General features: G+C 42.8%; 1 protein-coding gene across 1 annotated transcript in view; it reads left to right on the forward strand.

Moving 5' to 3' along the window:
- Positions 1-15,346, forward strand: part of CYSTM1 (cysteine rich transmembrane module containing 1) — a 57,014-nt gene that overhangs the window by 19,847 nt on the left and 21,821 nt on the right. Inside the window, exon 2 of the mRNA XM_065918687.1 lies at positions 4,783-5,007. Coding sequence (XP_065774759.1) covers positions 4,803-5,007 — 205 coding nt within the window. The 5' untranslated portion in view covers positions 4,783-4,802. The remainder of the gene's footprint in view (positions 1-4,782; positions 5,008-15,346) is intronic.

Below are 15,346 nucleotides of genomic sequence, written 5' to 3' on the forward strand. Positions count from 1 at the left end.
AAACTGTTTTAAGTTGCTGGTCTTTTAATTTCAAATGCATTTTTTTTTTAGTGGGTTTTGTCATACATTGATATGAATCAGCCATAGAGTTACACGTATTCCCCATCCCAATCCCCCCTCCCACCTCCCTCTCCACCCGATTCCTCTGGGCCTTCCCAGTGCACCAGGCCCGAGCACTTGACTCATGCATCCCACCTGGGCTGGTGATCTGTTTCACCATAGATAATATACGTGCTTCAAATGCATTTTCAATATCCTGCATTGTGCTTTCCTCTTCTTATGATTGCAGGTTTTGATATCATATTTGTATGTGTAAGATTTCCTACCTTTATTATATGTTTGCTTTGCTGGTGAGCTTTTCCATTCATAATTTTCCTGTTTCTAGTTTGGCCTTTTCTTTTCCACCTAGAGAAGTTCCTTTAGCATTTGTTGGAAAGTTGGTCTGCTCATGCTGAGTTCTCTTAGCTCTTGCTTGACTGTAAAACTTTTGATTTCTGCATCAAATTTGAATGAGAGTCCAGCTGGGTGGAGTATTCTTGGTTGTAGGTTTTTCCCTTTCATCACTTTAAATATAGTGTGCCACTCCCTTCTGGCCTGCAGAGTTTGTGTGAAAAATCAGCTGATGACCTTAGGGGAATTCTTCCATATGGTTTCTTTTTTTGGTTTTGTTTCTCTACTGTGCAGTTTATGGGATTTTAGTTCTACCAGGGATTGAACTTTGGGATATGGCAGTGAAAGTGCCATATCCTAACCACTGGACCAACAGAGAACTTCCCCCTTGTATTCCCCCCTTGCTTTCCCCTTGTTGCTTTTAACAACTTAATGACTGAAGACATATTAATATATCTTTTGTTATCCGAGCATTATTGACTGGAAACATTTCAGTATTCACTTACATAAGAAATTGCCAGCCACAGGCATTAGTTTCTGCAGAAGTCTCCCAGTCAATAATGTATTAATATTTTCTGTCAGTTTGATTACTGTGTCTCTCAGCATGTTCTTCCTTGGGTTTATTCTGCCTGGGACTCTCTGTGCTTCATGGACTTGGGTGTGACTGTTTCGTTTCCCATAATAGGGTAGTTTTCAGCTATTATCTCTTCAAATGCTTTTTTCAGGTCCTTTCTTTTTCTTTCTGGGACCCCTGTAATGCAAATTGTGTTTAGGGTTGTCCCAGAGGTCTCTGAGACCATCCTCTGTTTTTTTCCATTATTTTTTCTTTATTCGACTCCATGGCAATAATGTACACTGTTCTATCTTCCAGCTCACTTACCAATCCTTCTGCCTCATTTATTCTGCTGTTGATTTTTTTCTACTGTGTTTTTCATTTCAGTTATTGTTCATCTCTGTTTATTCTTTAGATTTTCTACCTCTTTGTTAAACAGTTCTTATATCTTCTTGATCTGTGCCTCCATTCTTTTTCCAAGACCTTGGATCATATTTACTGTCATTACTCTGAATTCTTTTTCAGATGGATTCAATGCAGTCTTTTTTTTTTTTTAATTTATTTATTTGGCCCTGCAGGCATGTGGGATCTTAGTTCCCTGACCAGGAATTGAACCCATGTCCTCTGTGTTGGAGGCACAGAGTCTTAACCACTGGACCACCAGGGAGGTCCCCAATGCAGTCTTAATTGATCCTGGTTGCTGCTTGATATGAGCTGTCTTCTTTTGGAGCTGTGAATTGTCCTTAATGCTACAGTTTCCACTGTTTACATTTGATCTTCAGTATAACACAGTCTCCTATAGCAATGCTTACATTTCACCCGACCAAATTTATAACGGAAAAATTCATGTTTTAAAGTTTTGTATCATACCTTAAATTTAAAGCTTATTTATATTTTGGTTATGTTAAATGGATTGTACTAGACTGTGTTAATGTGAGGGAATCTTTCTTTACTTGGGTTTGCTTCTGTGCAAGCTTGGGGACAATTGATTCCCACTGGGTGAACTCTCGCTTTTCAGATGCCAGCTCTGGAATCTTTGCTCTCAGTATAGATGGAGTTTCTGTGATTTTTGCTGTTCTCTTACTGGAATTTTTTTTCCTGCCTGGAGGACACTGAAAATCCAGATTGTATTGCCCTAAGATGATTGTGTTCTGGGAACGCAGGGACGGAGTGTGCGGTAGGGCTGGGTCATGACAGTAGAGCATTGTTTGGTTTATCCTCTTTATAAGTGCCTCTGAGTAGCACATGAGGTTCCCCCCAACCCCAGACATCAATCAGTTTCTCAGGCAGAAGGAGAAATATATGTACTAAAAACGAGGGGGAAACATGATTGAGGGAGAAACGGGAAGATACATTTGTTTGAGAGAGTTTTGAGGGTCCCAGGAATAGTGAGGAATACATACACAGAAATCAATCAAGAGAAGTCATGAAACATTGAGGTGTGAGGGATTGTGATATTTCTAAATACTTTGTTCTCTTTTCCTTTTCACTGCTCATTGTTTTTAGAAGGGCAGTGTCTTCAGAGAAAGAACAATCATTATTACAGAGTCTTGTTGGATTAATGAAGTTATTAAACTACAGTTTTGATGGAATTAGGTCAATTCAGAGGATACCCACTGACCCCACCCCCCATACACACACACACTGAATTTTAGGAAAGAATAGTTATGATGACTGTGTTCTACTTCTGTGACTTAAAAAATAACTAATGGAATAACCATAGGGGATTAATAAAACTGATTTCTGTATTAACCAGGTCTCACTAGGTTTACCACAGCCTTCCAGGTAGGAGAGAGGAAATGCGTAAGTAGTCAGCAGTTAAGTATGCTCAGATTCACATGATGTTTGCAGTGTTAGTCACCACCAGCCTTTGCCTTAGGTTAAAGAGAAAGTCTTTCCCAGGTCAGCGTATGATGCCATGTTGGTGTAGGCCAGAGAGCAAAGAGGGGAAAGAACTCCCATTCTTTTCTGAATCCCTGTTAGGCCCCCGGAAAAAGAATGGGAGACAGAAGGCAGATGTGGTCAAAAGAGAGAGCTTCCAGCCATTCTGACTCCTTATTATAAAGTTTAAGTTTATTATCAGCTCCTTCAAATGACAGTCTCCTCACTTGCACCTCTTTCCACTGGGTTTAAGCCCCTACTCCAGCCCAATAGTCTATCTACCACCTTTTCTAAAAAACACCATCCTTATGTTTCTCTTTTTAACACATTGTCCAGGGAAGGATTTGAACCATGTTCATTTATATACCCCACTACTTAGACCAGTGCCAGGCATAGTCAGCACTACATAAATGTCTGCTTGCTTGAACGTCACTCAGGGGTTCCTTAGCTTACCTTACTATTGGCTCCTAGCACTGGAAATTCTACAGAGGTAACTTAGGTTAGGTTGGGTTTCAGTCTGATTTATGAGCTATTATAAAGTCATCTGGAATTCCATTTCTTTCCTTCTTTCTGCTATACCTTTCTGAAGTACCTACTTCATCTTAAGGCTGGTGACCCTCTCAGGGCTGAAGATTGGCTGTCAGCAATTTGTAGCCCATGTCCTTGCTGGACTATGTGTTTGCCTATGTTAAGGCAAAAGGAAGTTTGGGAGCGTGTTTGGAGAGCCCTAAGGTTTTAATTGATCAAACCACTTTAGAAATAATCTGAGTGGCCAAGGGTTGCCATTTGTGATTGGCTTAGTCCTAAATTCCTTGAATCAGTCTTGATGGAGAAGAGGAAAGGGTGACCTGAATTGGCTTAGGTTAGACTGGGTTTACCCTGGAGCTGGTAAGGAATGAGCTTCCTATGAAGCACATGAACTGCAGGAGGAAAGAATGGATCAGTAACTGGAAATCTGACTTATTATGAAGAGGGGTATGGTTGTTGTGTGGGCAGACAACAAAGTCCACTCTTTTAATCCATATTTTTTAGGGAGCCTTACTTTATTTATAAGTAAGAAAAGTAATTTATTACTTAAAGTAATAAGTATTTATTACTTTATAAGAAGCTGTTCTTTTCTTTTTATAGAGTCATTTATGAATTTATTGATTGCATATTATGAAGAATTAATGGTGAAATTATTAAATTTTGAGCATGAGACTCTTTCCTTTATTAACTTAGATAGGTAAAACGTTACATATCAGCACAGGAGAGGGGTGACAGTACAAGGCAGCAAGATGACAGTTCCAGATTCATCCAGAGTGTTTGGACTTTGCATTCCTCAGTAATGCTTTTAATCAGGAAGTCCTTAATCATGCACTTCAGGGGCTACAGAGGTGATAGAAAGGAGATGCTGACCCCCTCCAGACTTCAGGCCTAAACAAGAAAATGGATAAAAGGCTCTGGGGGCTGGGAGGAAATGGCCTCCCTCACAGAAGCAAAACACCCAGAATAGGAACTATAAAGCAGTGGGGGTTCCTGGTGAGCCCTCCAGAGTCCTGGGAGTCTGGATGGTCAGAGAAGATGCTTGGCATCCTCTGTAAATAGCTCTACCCTTGGCACGGTGACAGCCGAGCACACTGCTCAGCTACGCAGAGCTTGGGGTCTGGGGAGAGCAACCAGGCCACCCGTGCCCGGGCAGAAGCAACCCTTACCCCATCACTGGTCACTCACTGCTGGCATGGCTGCTTGGCTTGATTGCTGCTGTCACAGCCTGTCGTGTAGTGAGGCAGGCAGACAAAAAGCAATCAGATACATAAGATGTTTGCCAGTGGTGAGAAGAAAACAAAGTGGGCAGAGCTGAAAATGTGCAAGAGGTTTAGGATATCTCTAAGGCAATTTTTAAATTGTCTCATGATTACAGTTTTTTTCTAATGATTTCCTCAGGTTAAAAATAACTTTCACTGTTTGTCTCCTAGGTGTACTCTGCAGGTCCCTGATGAACCAAGGGAACCCTCCGCCGTATCCGGGCCCTGGTCCGACGGCCCCGTATCCCCCTTATCCATCACAACCGATGGGGCCTGGAGTCTACCCTCCAGGACCTCCAGGGGGACCCTACCCACCTCCTCAGGGCGGGTACCCCTACCAAGGATACCCACAGTACGGCTGGCAGGGTGGACCTCAGGAGCCTCCTAAAACCACAGGTACTGTGATGTGAGTGGGGTGGGTGTACAGTCGGCCCTCCGTATCTGTGGGTTCCGCACCCATGAATTCAGCCAACCACCAGATTGAAAATATTTGGGGAAAGAAATTCTGGAAATTTCCAAAAAGCAGAACTTGAGTTTGCTGCACTCTAGAAATTACTTCCGTAACATTCATGTTGTATTTACAACTATTTAAACAACATTTACATTGTGTTGGGTGTTATAAATAATCTATAAATGATTTAAAGTATATAGAAGGACATGTGTAGGTTATATGCAAATACCTTTCATATAAAGTGTTTATATATAATGCACTCAAGGCACCACAGGTTTTGGTATTATGTGGGTCCTAGAACAAGTAAGTCCTCACGGACACTGAGGGGCGACTGTATGTGTGTCCCTGGGTGCACAGTGTGCAGTCCCACGTCACCAAAGGAAATGTCTGCATGTTTTCTTCGGCAGAGGAGAAACTCTGGCCTTTGCGTGCTGTGGTTAACATTCCCAAAGCTTGGTGACATACGTTGGCTTCTAACTCAGGAGAGTTGAATCATTTCTGCTTCCTTCCTTCACATCTGTTGACCCCTTGTGGGGCTGATGACTTCCTGGCCGACATGTTTTCTGAGGGCACCTCCTCAAGCAGTGAGTTGGGGGCAAAGTAGCAGTTGGATTCTTGCTCTGGCAGCCAATTTTGTTTTCCAAGTTTAGCCTGTTGGGATTATTTTATCTCTCAACTTGTTGACCCTCAAGTCATCCTCTTGCCCCTGCTATGGGGCTTGGTTTTCTTCGCTAATATGGTTTCATAATTCCGTGTAACCTGCTAGCTGAGTTGTCAGCAGGCTTGCAGTCCTTCTTGTGTGCTAGAACAGTGCTTCTCAAAGTGTACTCTGGAGACAAGGGCCAGTCTGTGAGCGGCTATCAGGCTGCCTTGAGGTAAATACAGAAAGTGAGAGTAAACATCTAAAAACCTTGATAACAGTTTGACATTGCTGTGACATTCAAGCCTGTAATCTTGCATTTTACAAAAAGTAGCAGTCCGTGAAGGGTTAGGAAGGAAACATCTTGAGAAGCACTGTGCTACATGTCTGGGTGACTACTGTGACTGTTCTGTAGCCTTTTGGTTTGCAGAATAGCTGCTCTCTTAGAGCTTTCAGCTTTTGAATATAGCTCATTTTTACTGAGTGCTTATTATGTGCCAAGTGCTTTCCTAAGAGCTTTATATACATTCACATTTAATCCTCGCAACAGTCATACGAGGTTATTCCCATTTTACAGTGAAGTGATTGAGGCACAGAGTGGAGTAATGACTTGCCCAAGGCCACCCAGCTAGAAATGGCAGAGCCCAGATCTGAATCCTGACAGGTTAACTGTGGACTCTGTACCTGTCTGTATCTTATTGCTGTTGTCCCTCACCTGTCTTTTCTGAACTGCCACATTCGTCTGAATTTTAGAACCTTAAGCTGCCTCAGAGATTTTCTGAGGTTAATTTATAGTTTAACCCCTAAGGTTTAATAGTTTAACCCCTAAGATTAAATTTTATAGTTTAACCCCTTACTAATCGAAAGTGGTAACAGAATTGAAAGTTCTTTTTATTTCAGAATTTGAGGGTTCTTTAGAATGGATGGATACCAAGGAAGAAAAATAGGTTTAAGAGGAGTTGTGGGCTCAGTATGGGAAAGATTACACTTTTATGGTATTAAGTCAGAGGCTATATTAAGGTTGAATAGATTTGAATACCTTTAAAAGATTTAGTTTATTTTGAAGGAAAATTTTTACAATACAAGGTACTGTTTCTGTTTTGAAGTGTTACAACATGTGCTTGGAGGAGTTCAGGAAGTACAACCTGTATAATCAGAATAGTTGGCTTCCAGGTCTGTGACATCAGAAGGGGATTTCCTGAAAATAAAGCTCAGTTTCTTGGTTTCTGTTTCAAAATAAGGTAACCCTGTGATGAATGAAAGAAGGCAGTCTGAAAAGACCTGTTTATGTGCAATTCAAGACTAAGCCAAACTAACCTGTGGTTCTGGAGATCAAAATAGTGGAGTGGGGGGCTAGGGTGGGGGTTGTTATTGACTGGGAAGGGCACAGGGAACCTTCTGGGTATTAGGAGTATTTTTTTAATCTTAATCTGGGTATAAACATTTTTCAAGCCTCACAATATCTGTGCACTTTAGTATATATGTCAATAAAAAAAAAAGTCAGCCCAGCATTTGTATTAAATAGTAGACTCAGTCCAGTGCCTCCCTAGGTTGTATCTGTCACCAGAGCCCTTCTGGCCTATGGCTGAAAGATTTGTGAAGCAATACAGGCCCTTCCAAGTATTTCCGGGCCTGTATTGTTTGTACTGATTTTAAGTAGCATTCAGTGGATTGGAACGTTCCAGAGCTTGTCTAGAATAAGTGCTTCCTGGGCTCAGTGGACCTTGTTCCCTCATGCAGAAAATATTCATGGGTTTGGCCCTCTTTCTTACCTTTGGTGTCATTTAAGTGTTAATATTATGTCAGCATTTTTGAGGGGAAAATAGGATCTTAATTGTTCTTAGGATTAAAAGGTTCTTTTAGTTCAGTGTTATCAATTTGTCATGATTTCATAAATGCAGTTGAAAGCTGTTGAACATCCTTCTCTACAGGGTTTCTCACTGACATCAGCCTGGGTATTGTTAATTGTCTCTACCCATTCTGCACCAGACTTGGCAGGCGATGCCAGATGGTGAAGTCCTTCTCTCAGCCTGGGTTCTGGGGGTTCCAGATTCTGTGAATGGGACCCTCTGACCCCCCTCACTAAGGGATGCACCTTTAGGGAACCCATTTCATTTATTTCTCTGTTACTCCTGGGATCCTCAGTCAGAATCATTCTTTGGGCCTATATTCTAAGCACGAGAATTTGAGCGCTCTGCAGAAATTTAAAGGGTTTTTTTTTTTTCTCTAGCAGGATGATTTTAGATGTATCTACTGCTGCATATGCCATCTTTCAGCTGAAGTTCTAGTGTGTAGTCTATTCCGTTAACAGCCACCTAGGTGGAAATTACTCTAGGGTTGCTCAGTTGTGACTAACTCTTTGCAATCCCATGGATAGTCCATGGGAGTCTCCAGGCCAGAATATTGGGGTAGGCACCCTTTCCCTTCTTCAGGGTATCTTCCCAACCCAGGGATCGAACCCAGGTCTCCTGCATTGCAGGCAGATTCTTTACCAGCTGAGCTGGAGGGGGTCTTAGCTATTCTTAATTGATGTTTGGTAATTAGTAAGGATTGAATAAAAATGTGTTGAATGTATAAGAAGGTGGGTAGATGACTGATCTAAGCAGACCCTTCTTTGGTATTCTGTTTATAGTTGAAATTTCATATTCTCAGATATTGTATTTTTTTTAAGCCTTTGTTTTCCTCAGCAAACCAGCTTTTTGGAAACCACGTGATTAGAAGGAGCAGGTGTTTGTGAGAATGAGGCTTTCCTGGGGAGCACACCTGCAGTATGTCAAGGGTATCCAGGGATGATTTGTAATAATAATAAAATAGTTAATATTTCTTGCATTGGCGTTAGCTTCACGTGATTGTCACAATGACCCTCTGGCACTAGTCCCATGTTACAGTGGAAAATGAAGCTCAGATAAGTTGTGTTTCAGTTACTATTGTATAACATATCACTCTGAAACTCAGTGGCTTAAAACAACAGTGATTTATTATTTCTCATGGTTCAGTGAGTTGGCTTTAGGGGATCTCTCCTGGGGTCACTTGCATGACTTAATTCAGCTGTCAGCCTGGCTGGAGCTGAAATGTCCAAGACGACCTCACTCACATGACTAAGACCTTGCTTACCTCCATGAGGCCTCTCTCTGCACATCTCCCTGTCCTTCAAGAGTGTGAAAGTAGCAGCTGCCAGGCTTTTAATAGTGAGGCCCAGAACTGGCACTGCCTCCCCCTGTATCCTGTTGCTCAAAGGCTGGCCAGGTTCAGTAGGAGGGGAAATAGATGCCATCTCCCCCCACTTCTGCTTTTTTGGTAACAGTTTTGTTTAGATACAATTCGCATATCATACAGTTATCCTACTTCAAGTGTACAGTCCCTGAGTTTTGGTGTAGTCACAGAGTTGTGTGACCATCACCACTAATTTCAGAACATTTTCATCACCCTGAAGAGAGATCCTTTAGCAATTACTTCCCATATCCTTAAATCTCCTCCTCCATTTATTTTCTGTCTCTGTAGATTTGTCTGTGCTGAATTTTGAATCATGTAGTATGTAGTCTTTTATGACTGGCTTCTTTTACTGAGTGTAATGTTTTCAAGGTTCATCCACGTTGTAGCAAGTATCAGTGCTCCTTTGCCAAATAATATTGTATGGGTATTCCATATTTTATCCATCCTTTCATAAGTTGATGGGTGTTTGCTTTTGAACTATTATGAATAATAAATAAATGGCTGTTACAAACATTGGTGTAAAACAGACTTCATCTCACTCGAAGGAACAAGGGCTTCCTAGGTGGCTCAGTGTGGTAAGGAATCTGTCTGCAGTGCAGGAGACGCAGGAGACAGGGGTTCGATCCCTGGGTCAGGAAGATCCCCTGGAGGAGGGGAACGGCAACCCACTCCATTTTTCTTGCTTGGAGAATCCCATGGACAGAGGAACCTGGCGGGCCACAGTCCATAGGATTGCAGAGTTGAATGTGACTGAGCGACTAAGCTGGCACACACTAGGAGAAACAGCATGTGAATACAGGGTGAGAGGAACTGTTGGTGGCCTTCTTGGCAGTTGGTCCACCACACTCCAATCTTTGCTTTTCACATCCCTCGCATGTGAAAAATACACCCACCCCCTTATTAGACTATGAGATGTCTCATCCAGTAACTACCTTGGCTTGGAGTTAAGGATGTCACCACTGAGGATGGCCTCTAACCAGCCATGTTGCTCCCTTTACTCCCTGCTCCTCATTCTCATTCTGCCCAACCCTACAGAGAGATCAAACAGAATATCAGCATCTCCATGAAACTTTCCCTCCTGAATCCCACACCTTCCGTAGAACTTACCACTCCTAGGTGCTTCAGCTGCACTCCAATCAGACTTCTTTCAAAGCACTTCCTCTCAGCAAATTCAGTTAGGTTTCATGTTCTCTAAAGAACCTCTTAAATGACTGACTGCAGTCAACCTTGCTCTTACTGTTTTAGTTTAGATTTCCACCATTTGTGTTAGTCAAGACTCATAAGACTGCAAGTAATAGAATCTCAGCCTTAAATATTAACGAACAACAGAGGATCTTCAGAGACCTGAGTAAAGGCCCCAAATGATAGATGGTGACCAAACAGACAGGAAAAAGGGTCACTGAGGGAACAGAGGCAACACAGGGAGCAAAAACCTTGCTACAATAAGAAAGGGAGGAGAAGAATCGTATAATATTCTTAGATATGCAAGGAGATTTCTTATTGTAATAAGAGTAGGGATGCTGTATAAAAAGCACCTCAGTAAACAAAAGCACTTAGGCAAGGAGCTGTATCAGCCCAAGCATTGGGTTCAAAGACCCATTTGGAAAGCCAGGTCTTACCAAACCAGAATTTAAGGCTTTTTCCCTCAGGTGGAAGTTTGGCGTATGTTTTGAATGTCTATTACTATGTAGTCAGTCAGTTCAGTTGCTCAGTCTTGTCTGACTCTTTGCAACCCCACGGACTGCAGCACGCCAGGCTTCCCTGTCTATTACCAACTCCCAGAGCCTACTCAAACTCATGTCCATTCGCATTGGTGATGCCATCCAACCATCTCATCATCTGTCGTCCCCTTCTCCTCCTGCCTTCAATCTTTCCCAGCATCAGGGTCTTTTCCATGAGTCAGCTCTCTGCATCAGGTGGCCAAAGTATTGGAGTTTCAGCGTCAGAATCAGTCCTTCCAATGAATATTCAGGACTGATTTCCTTTAGGATGGACTGGTTGGATCTCCCTGCAGTAATACACATTACTATGTAGTAAATTACCCTAAATCTTGCCGTTAAAAATTATATAATTTGGGCAGAATTTGGCCAGAAAGATTTGTTTCTGCTCACTGGAGCTAGAACATAGAGGATAACCTAGAGGGTGCTGGGTTGAGTCTGTGTACTTTCTACCCTTGAATGGGATTTACAAACTTTCCTTCTTGGCTTTCATATTTATAGCTGTCCAAAGGGATACTCATGGGAAGAGTTGACTCATTGGAAAAGACGCTGATACTGGGAGGGATTAGGGGCAGGAGAAGGGGACGACAGAGGATGAGATGGCTGGATGGCATCACTGACTCAATGGACATGAGTTTGAGTAAACTCTGGGAGTTGGTGGTGGACAGGGAGGCCTGGCATGCTGCAATTCATGGGGTTGCAAAGAGTCGGAAACGACTGAGCAACTGAACTGAACTGAAAGGGATACTATTGGTTTGGCTTGCACCTGCATCACAGAGGAAGAAGCTGTTTGGTTTGGCAGATTCTTTGGAAGGGAGAGGGCGGGTGGGAGCATGACTGTGGCTGTCTCACTGCTGGGAGGGGTCAGGTGATGCACGTGCTGAGAAGTTACTCTTTTCATCTGTATGCAGTTCAGGTTTGGGCTTTTCCACTCCTCCTGGCTTCATCTGACCCTTTTATTTCCCATGAAAGTTTTTTTTTTTTTTTAATTTCCCATGAAAGTTTTAAGTTTTGTAGTATTCTGTCAATTGTTTCAGTTTCAGTGAAATCTTATACTTCTGCTTCATTATAACAAGAAACTGTTCTTTCAAATGCAAAAAGGAAACAAACAAAAAAACCCAAATGCATCTGGTGTCCTTTCCCCCTCCAGCTCCCTCCACATGGCCTCTCAGTGAGGCTGACTGGGGCCCTACAGTGTGACAACCTCAGGAGGTCTGGGCTCCTTCGGCATCAGAGTGCAAAAAGGCCTTCCTTTAAAAAAAAGAAAAAAAGAAACAAAAAACTTTTCATTTAACTTCTAATTTTGAAAAAATTCTGGACTTTATAAAAGCTTTGCAGAAATAGTACAAGCAATTCTGTGTACCTTTCACTAAGATTTCCCCAAACTTTATATAACTTCAGAGTAACGATCATCCTGGCTTTTTCACTGCCCGGGCTCACAAGTCTCAGCACATCACTTCCATCACACTGTCTCAGTCAGAGAAGCCACAGGCCTATGCAGAAAAACTTCGATGTGTGTGTGTGTGTGTGTGTGTGTGTGTGTGTGTGTGGCGGGGGGAGTGGGTAGACTTTACTCTTGATGGATGGGTGACAAAGCCACATGGAAAATGAGTGGGAAGATCTTAGGAAACTCCACCCCCAAGTCCTGGTGCTGGGTGAGCTCATGTTCAGTGAAGCATTCTAAATAACAAAAGTCTTTCTAGGTTCTTGGTACTATGCCATAGTAACAAAACTATTTAAGGTGGTAGTTAAACACAGCAGCATCTCCAGTCTTATGTCAGAAAATAGGCCATATGAATTTTTAAGGAAAATTCTGTGAATTGGTTAGAAAGTCATGAAGTCAGAGGTTTTTAAATTCTGTCACCAAAATTGAAATGGCTCCCACTCGGATACCTCAAATCATCGGAAGTGTTGGGTTGCCCAGCTGATCACCCTCCCAAGCTCATGGGAGACGTCACTCACCAATTCCAGCTCTATCTGCTTAGCCCAAATGTGGCTTCAGGAGCCTCCTTACCAAAGGGTCCTAGGCAGCAGCTATGAACAAGGCTTAAATTGTTTGTTAGGTAGGATGTGGCCATTTGCCATTCCTTGTTCGGTCAATGCCCTCTTTTTTCAGTTCAGTTCAGTTCAGTTACTCAGTCATGTCAAACTCTTTGTGACCCCTTTAACTGCAGCACATCAGGCCTCCCTGTCCATCACCAACTCCCAGAGTTTACCCAAACTCATGTCCATTGAGTCGGTGATACCATCCAACCATCTCATCCTCTCTCCTCCCCTTCTCCTCCTGCCCTCAATCTTTCCCAGCATCAGGGTCTTTTCAAATAAGTCAGCTCTTCGCATCAGGTGGCCAAAGTATTGGAGTTTCAGCTTCAACATCAGTCCTTCCAGTGAACACCCAGGACTGATCTCCTTTAGGATGGACTGGTTGGATCTCCTTGCAGTCCAAGGGACCTTCAAGAGTCTTCTCCAACATTTCAAAAGCATCAATTCTTCGGTGCTCAGCTTTCTTTATATTCCAACTCTCACATCCATACATGACTACTGGAAAAACCATAGCCTTGACTAGACGGACCTTTGTTGGCAAAGTAATGTCTCTGCTTTTTAATGTGCTGTCTAGGTTGGTCATAACTTTCCTTCCAAGGAGTAAGCATCTTTTAATTTCATGGTTGCAGTTACTATCTGCAGTGATTTTGGAGTCACCCCAAATAAAGTCAGCCACTGTTTCCACTGTTTCCCCGTCTGTTTGCCATGATCTTAGTTTTCTGAATGTTGAACTTTAAGCCAACTTTTTCACTCTCCTCTTTCACTTTTATCAAGAGGCTCTTTAGTTCTTCTTCACTTTCTGCCATAAAGGTGGTGTCATCTGCATATCTGAGGTTATTGATATTTCTCCCAGAAATCTTGATTCCAGTTTGTGCTTCATCCAGTCCAGCATTTCTCATGATGTACTCTGCATATAAGTTAAATAAGCAGGGTAACAATATACAGCCTTGATGTATTCCTTTCCCAGTTTGGAACCAGTCTGTTGTTCCATGTCCAGTTCTAACTTGCTTCTTGACCTGCATGCAGATTTCTCAAGAGGCAGGTCAGGTAGTCTGGTATTCTCATCTTTTTCAGAATTTTCCACAGTTCGTGGTGATCCACACAGTCAAAGGCTTTGGCATAGTCAATAAAGCAGAAGTAGATGTTTTTCTGGAACTCTCTTGCTTTTTCAGTGATCCAGTGAATGTTGGCAATTTGATCTCTGGTTCCTCTGCCTTTTCCAAAACCAGCTTGAACATCTGGAAGTTCACGGTTCACGTATTGCTGAAGCCTCGCTTGGAGAATTTTGAATATTACTTTACTAGCGTGTAAGATGAGTGCAATTGTGCAGTAGCTTGAGCATTCTTTGGCATTGCCTTTCCTTGGGATTGGAATGAAAATGGACCTTTTCCAGGCCTGTGGCCACTGCTGAGTTTTCCAAATTTGCTGACTTATTGAGTGCAGCACTTTTACAGCATCATCTTTTCGGATTTGAAATAGCTCAACTGGAATTCCATCACCTCCACTAGCTTTGTTTGTAGTGAAGCTTCCTAAGGCCTACTTGACTTCACATTTCAGGATGTCTGGCTCTAGGCCCTCTTTCTTAGAGATACTGAAATACAGAAAGGTTTAGTGACTTGCTGGGATGCTTGTGTTTTGATGAGGACATAAGTCCTGAATCCAAGCTAAATGCATTTCCTCTTTACTGCATGCTGCTGCAATGCAGCACCAATTCCACAGCAGTCCTCAGACACCCGAGGAAAGTACCTTCATCTCAGCCCATTTCTCCCCCTGTCTCCCCCTGCCTCCTCCCTCCCCCTCGCCCCCCAGCCACAGAGACACACACAGAAACCTGGTAGTTATAACAGGCACCACTTTCCCAGTAGAGAGGTGGCAAGTGTGATAAAAGCTGGATTCCAGTCCCCTTATTAATACCAGGACCTGGATAGATTGCTTAACCTCTCTGGTCTTTTAGTGTGCCTGCTTCCCCTTGTAAGCTTCATGAAGGTGATCTTTTTCTCTCAGCCTCCATTTCCACAGAACCTAGAACAGTGCTGACACGTGGTATATGCTCAGTAAATGTCTGCTGAATGGATGGAAATAACATCAGTCTGAAAGATGTTTGTGAATTCATGTTCTGTTTCTGGTCTCCTTTCCCTTTGAGATTCTTTCCTTGCTGTTTAACTCTTGTAGGTCCAGATACTGGGGTTTTATTCATATTCTTCTGGGTTAGGACTGACATTTGGCAATGTATGGATGTAAAGTGAAATGCATTCTGCTTCAACAGAGTCCCTAGGATGTCCCCATGGAGTTCAGAAGGCTGATTGGCCTTTACATGGGGTGTCTGAGCCTGTAAAGTGTGCCAGTTTTTGCTCTTTGTAATTTGAAGACACGAAAGGTGAGTGCCTATGACAGGAGAGCCCTACCTGGGTCACTGGCCAACCAGCCAGCCTTTCCCCAGTCCTCAGCGGCCTTTCCCCAGTCCTCAGTCGGCGCAGGCTGGTGGCGTGGCCTGGGTTGCCTGCACACTCCCTTCGTGTTGGACACTGTTCTCTCACTCAGCACAGGGGTAAACAGGGAAAGAGTTGAATGATCTAGAATCTCTGCTAAGAAATTACAGCTGGCTTGTTTGCGCCGTTTATGCTTTTTTTTTTTTAATCAGAAATTCTGATGAGGCATTTTTCACTGCCC

Source organism: Muntiacus reevesi, chromosome 1, assembly GCF_963930625.1.
Source record: "Muntiacus reevesi chromosome 1, mMunRee1.1, whole genome shotgun sequence".
NCBI classification, from domain to species: Eukaryota; Metazoa; Chordata; class Mammalia; order Artiodactyla; family Cervidae; genus Muntiacus; species Muntiacus reevesi.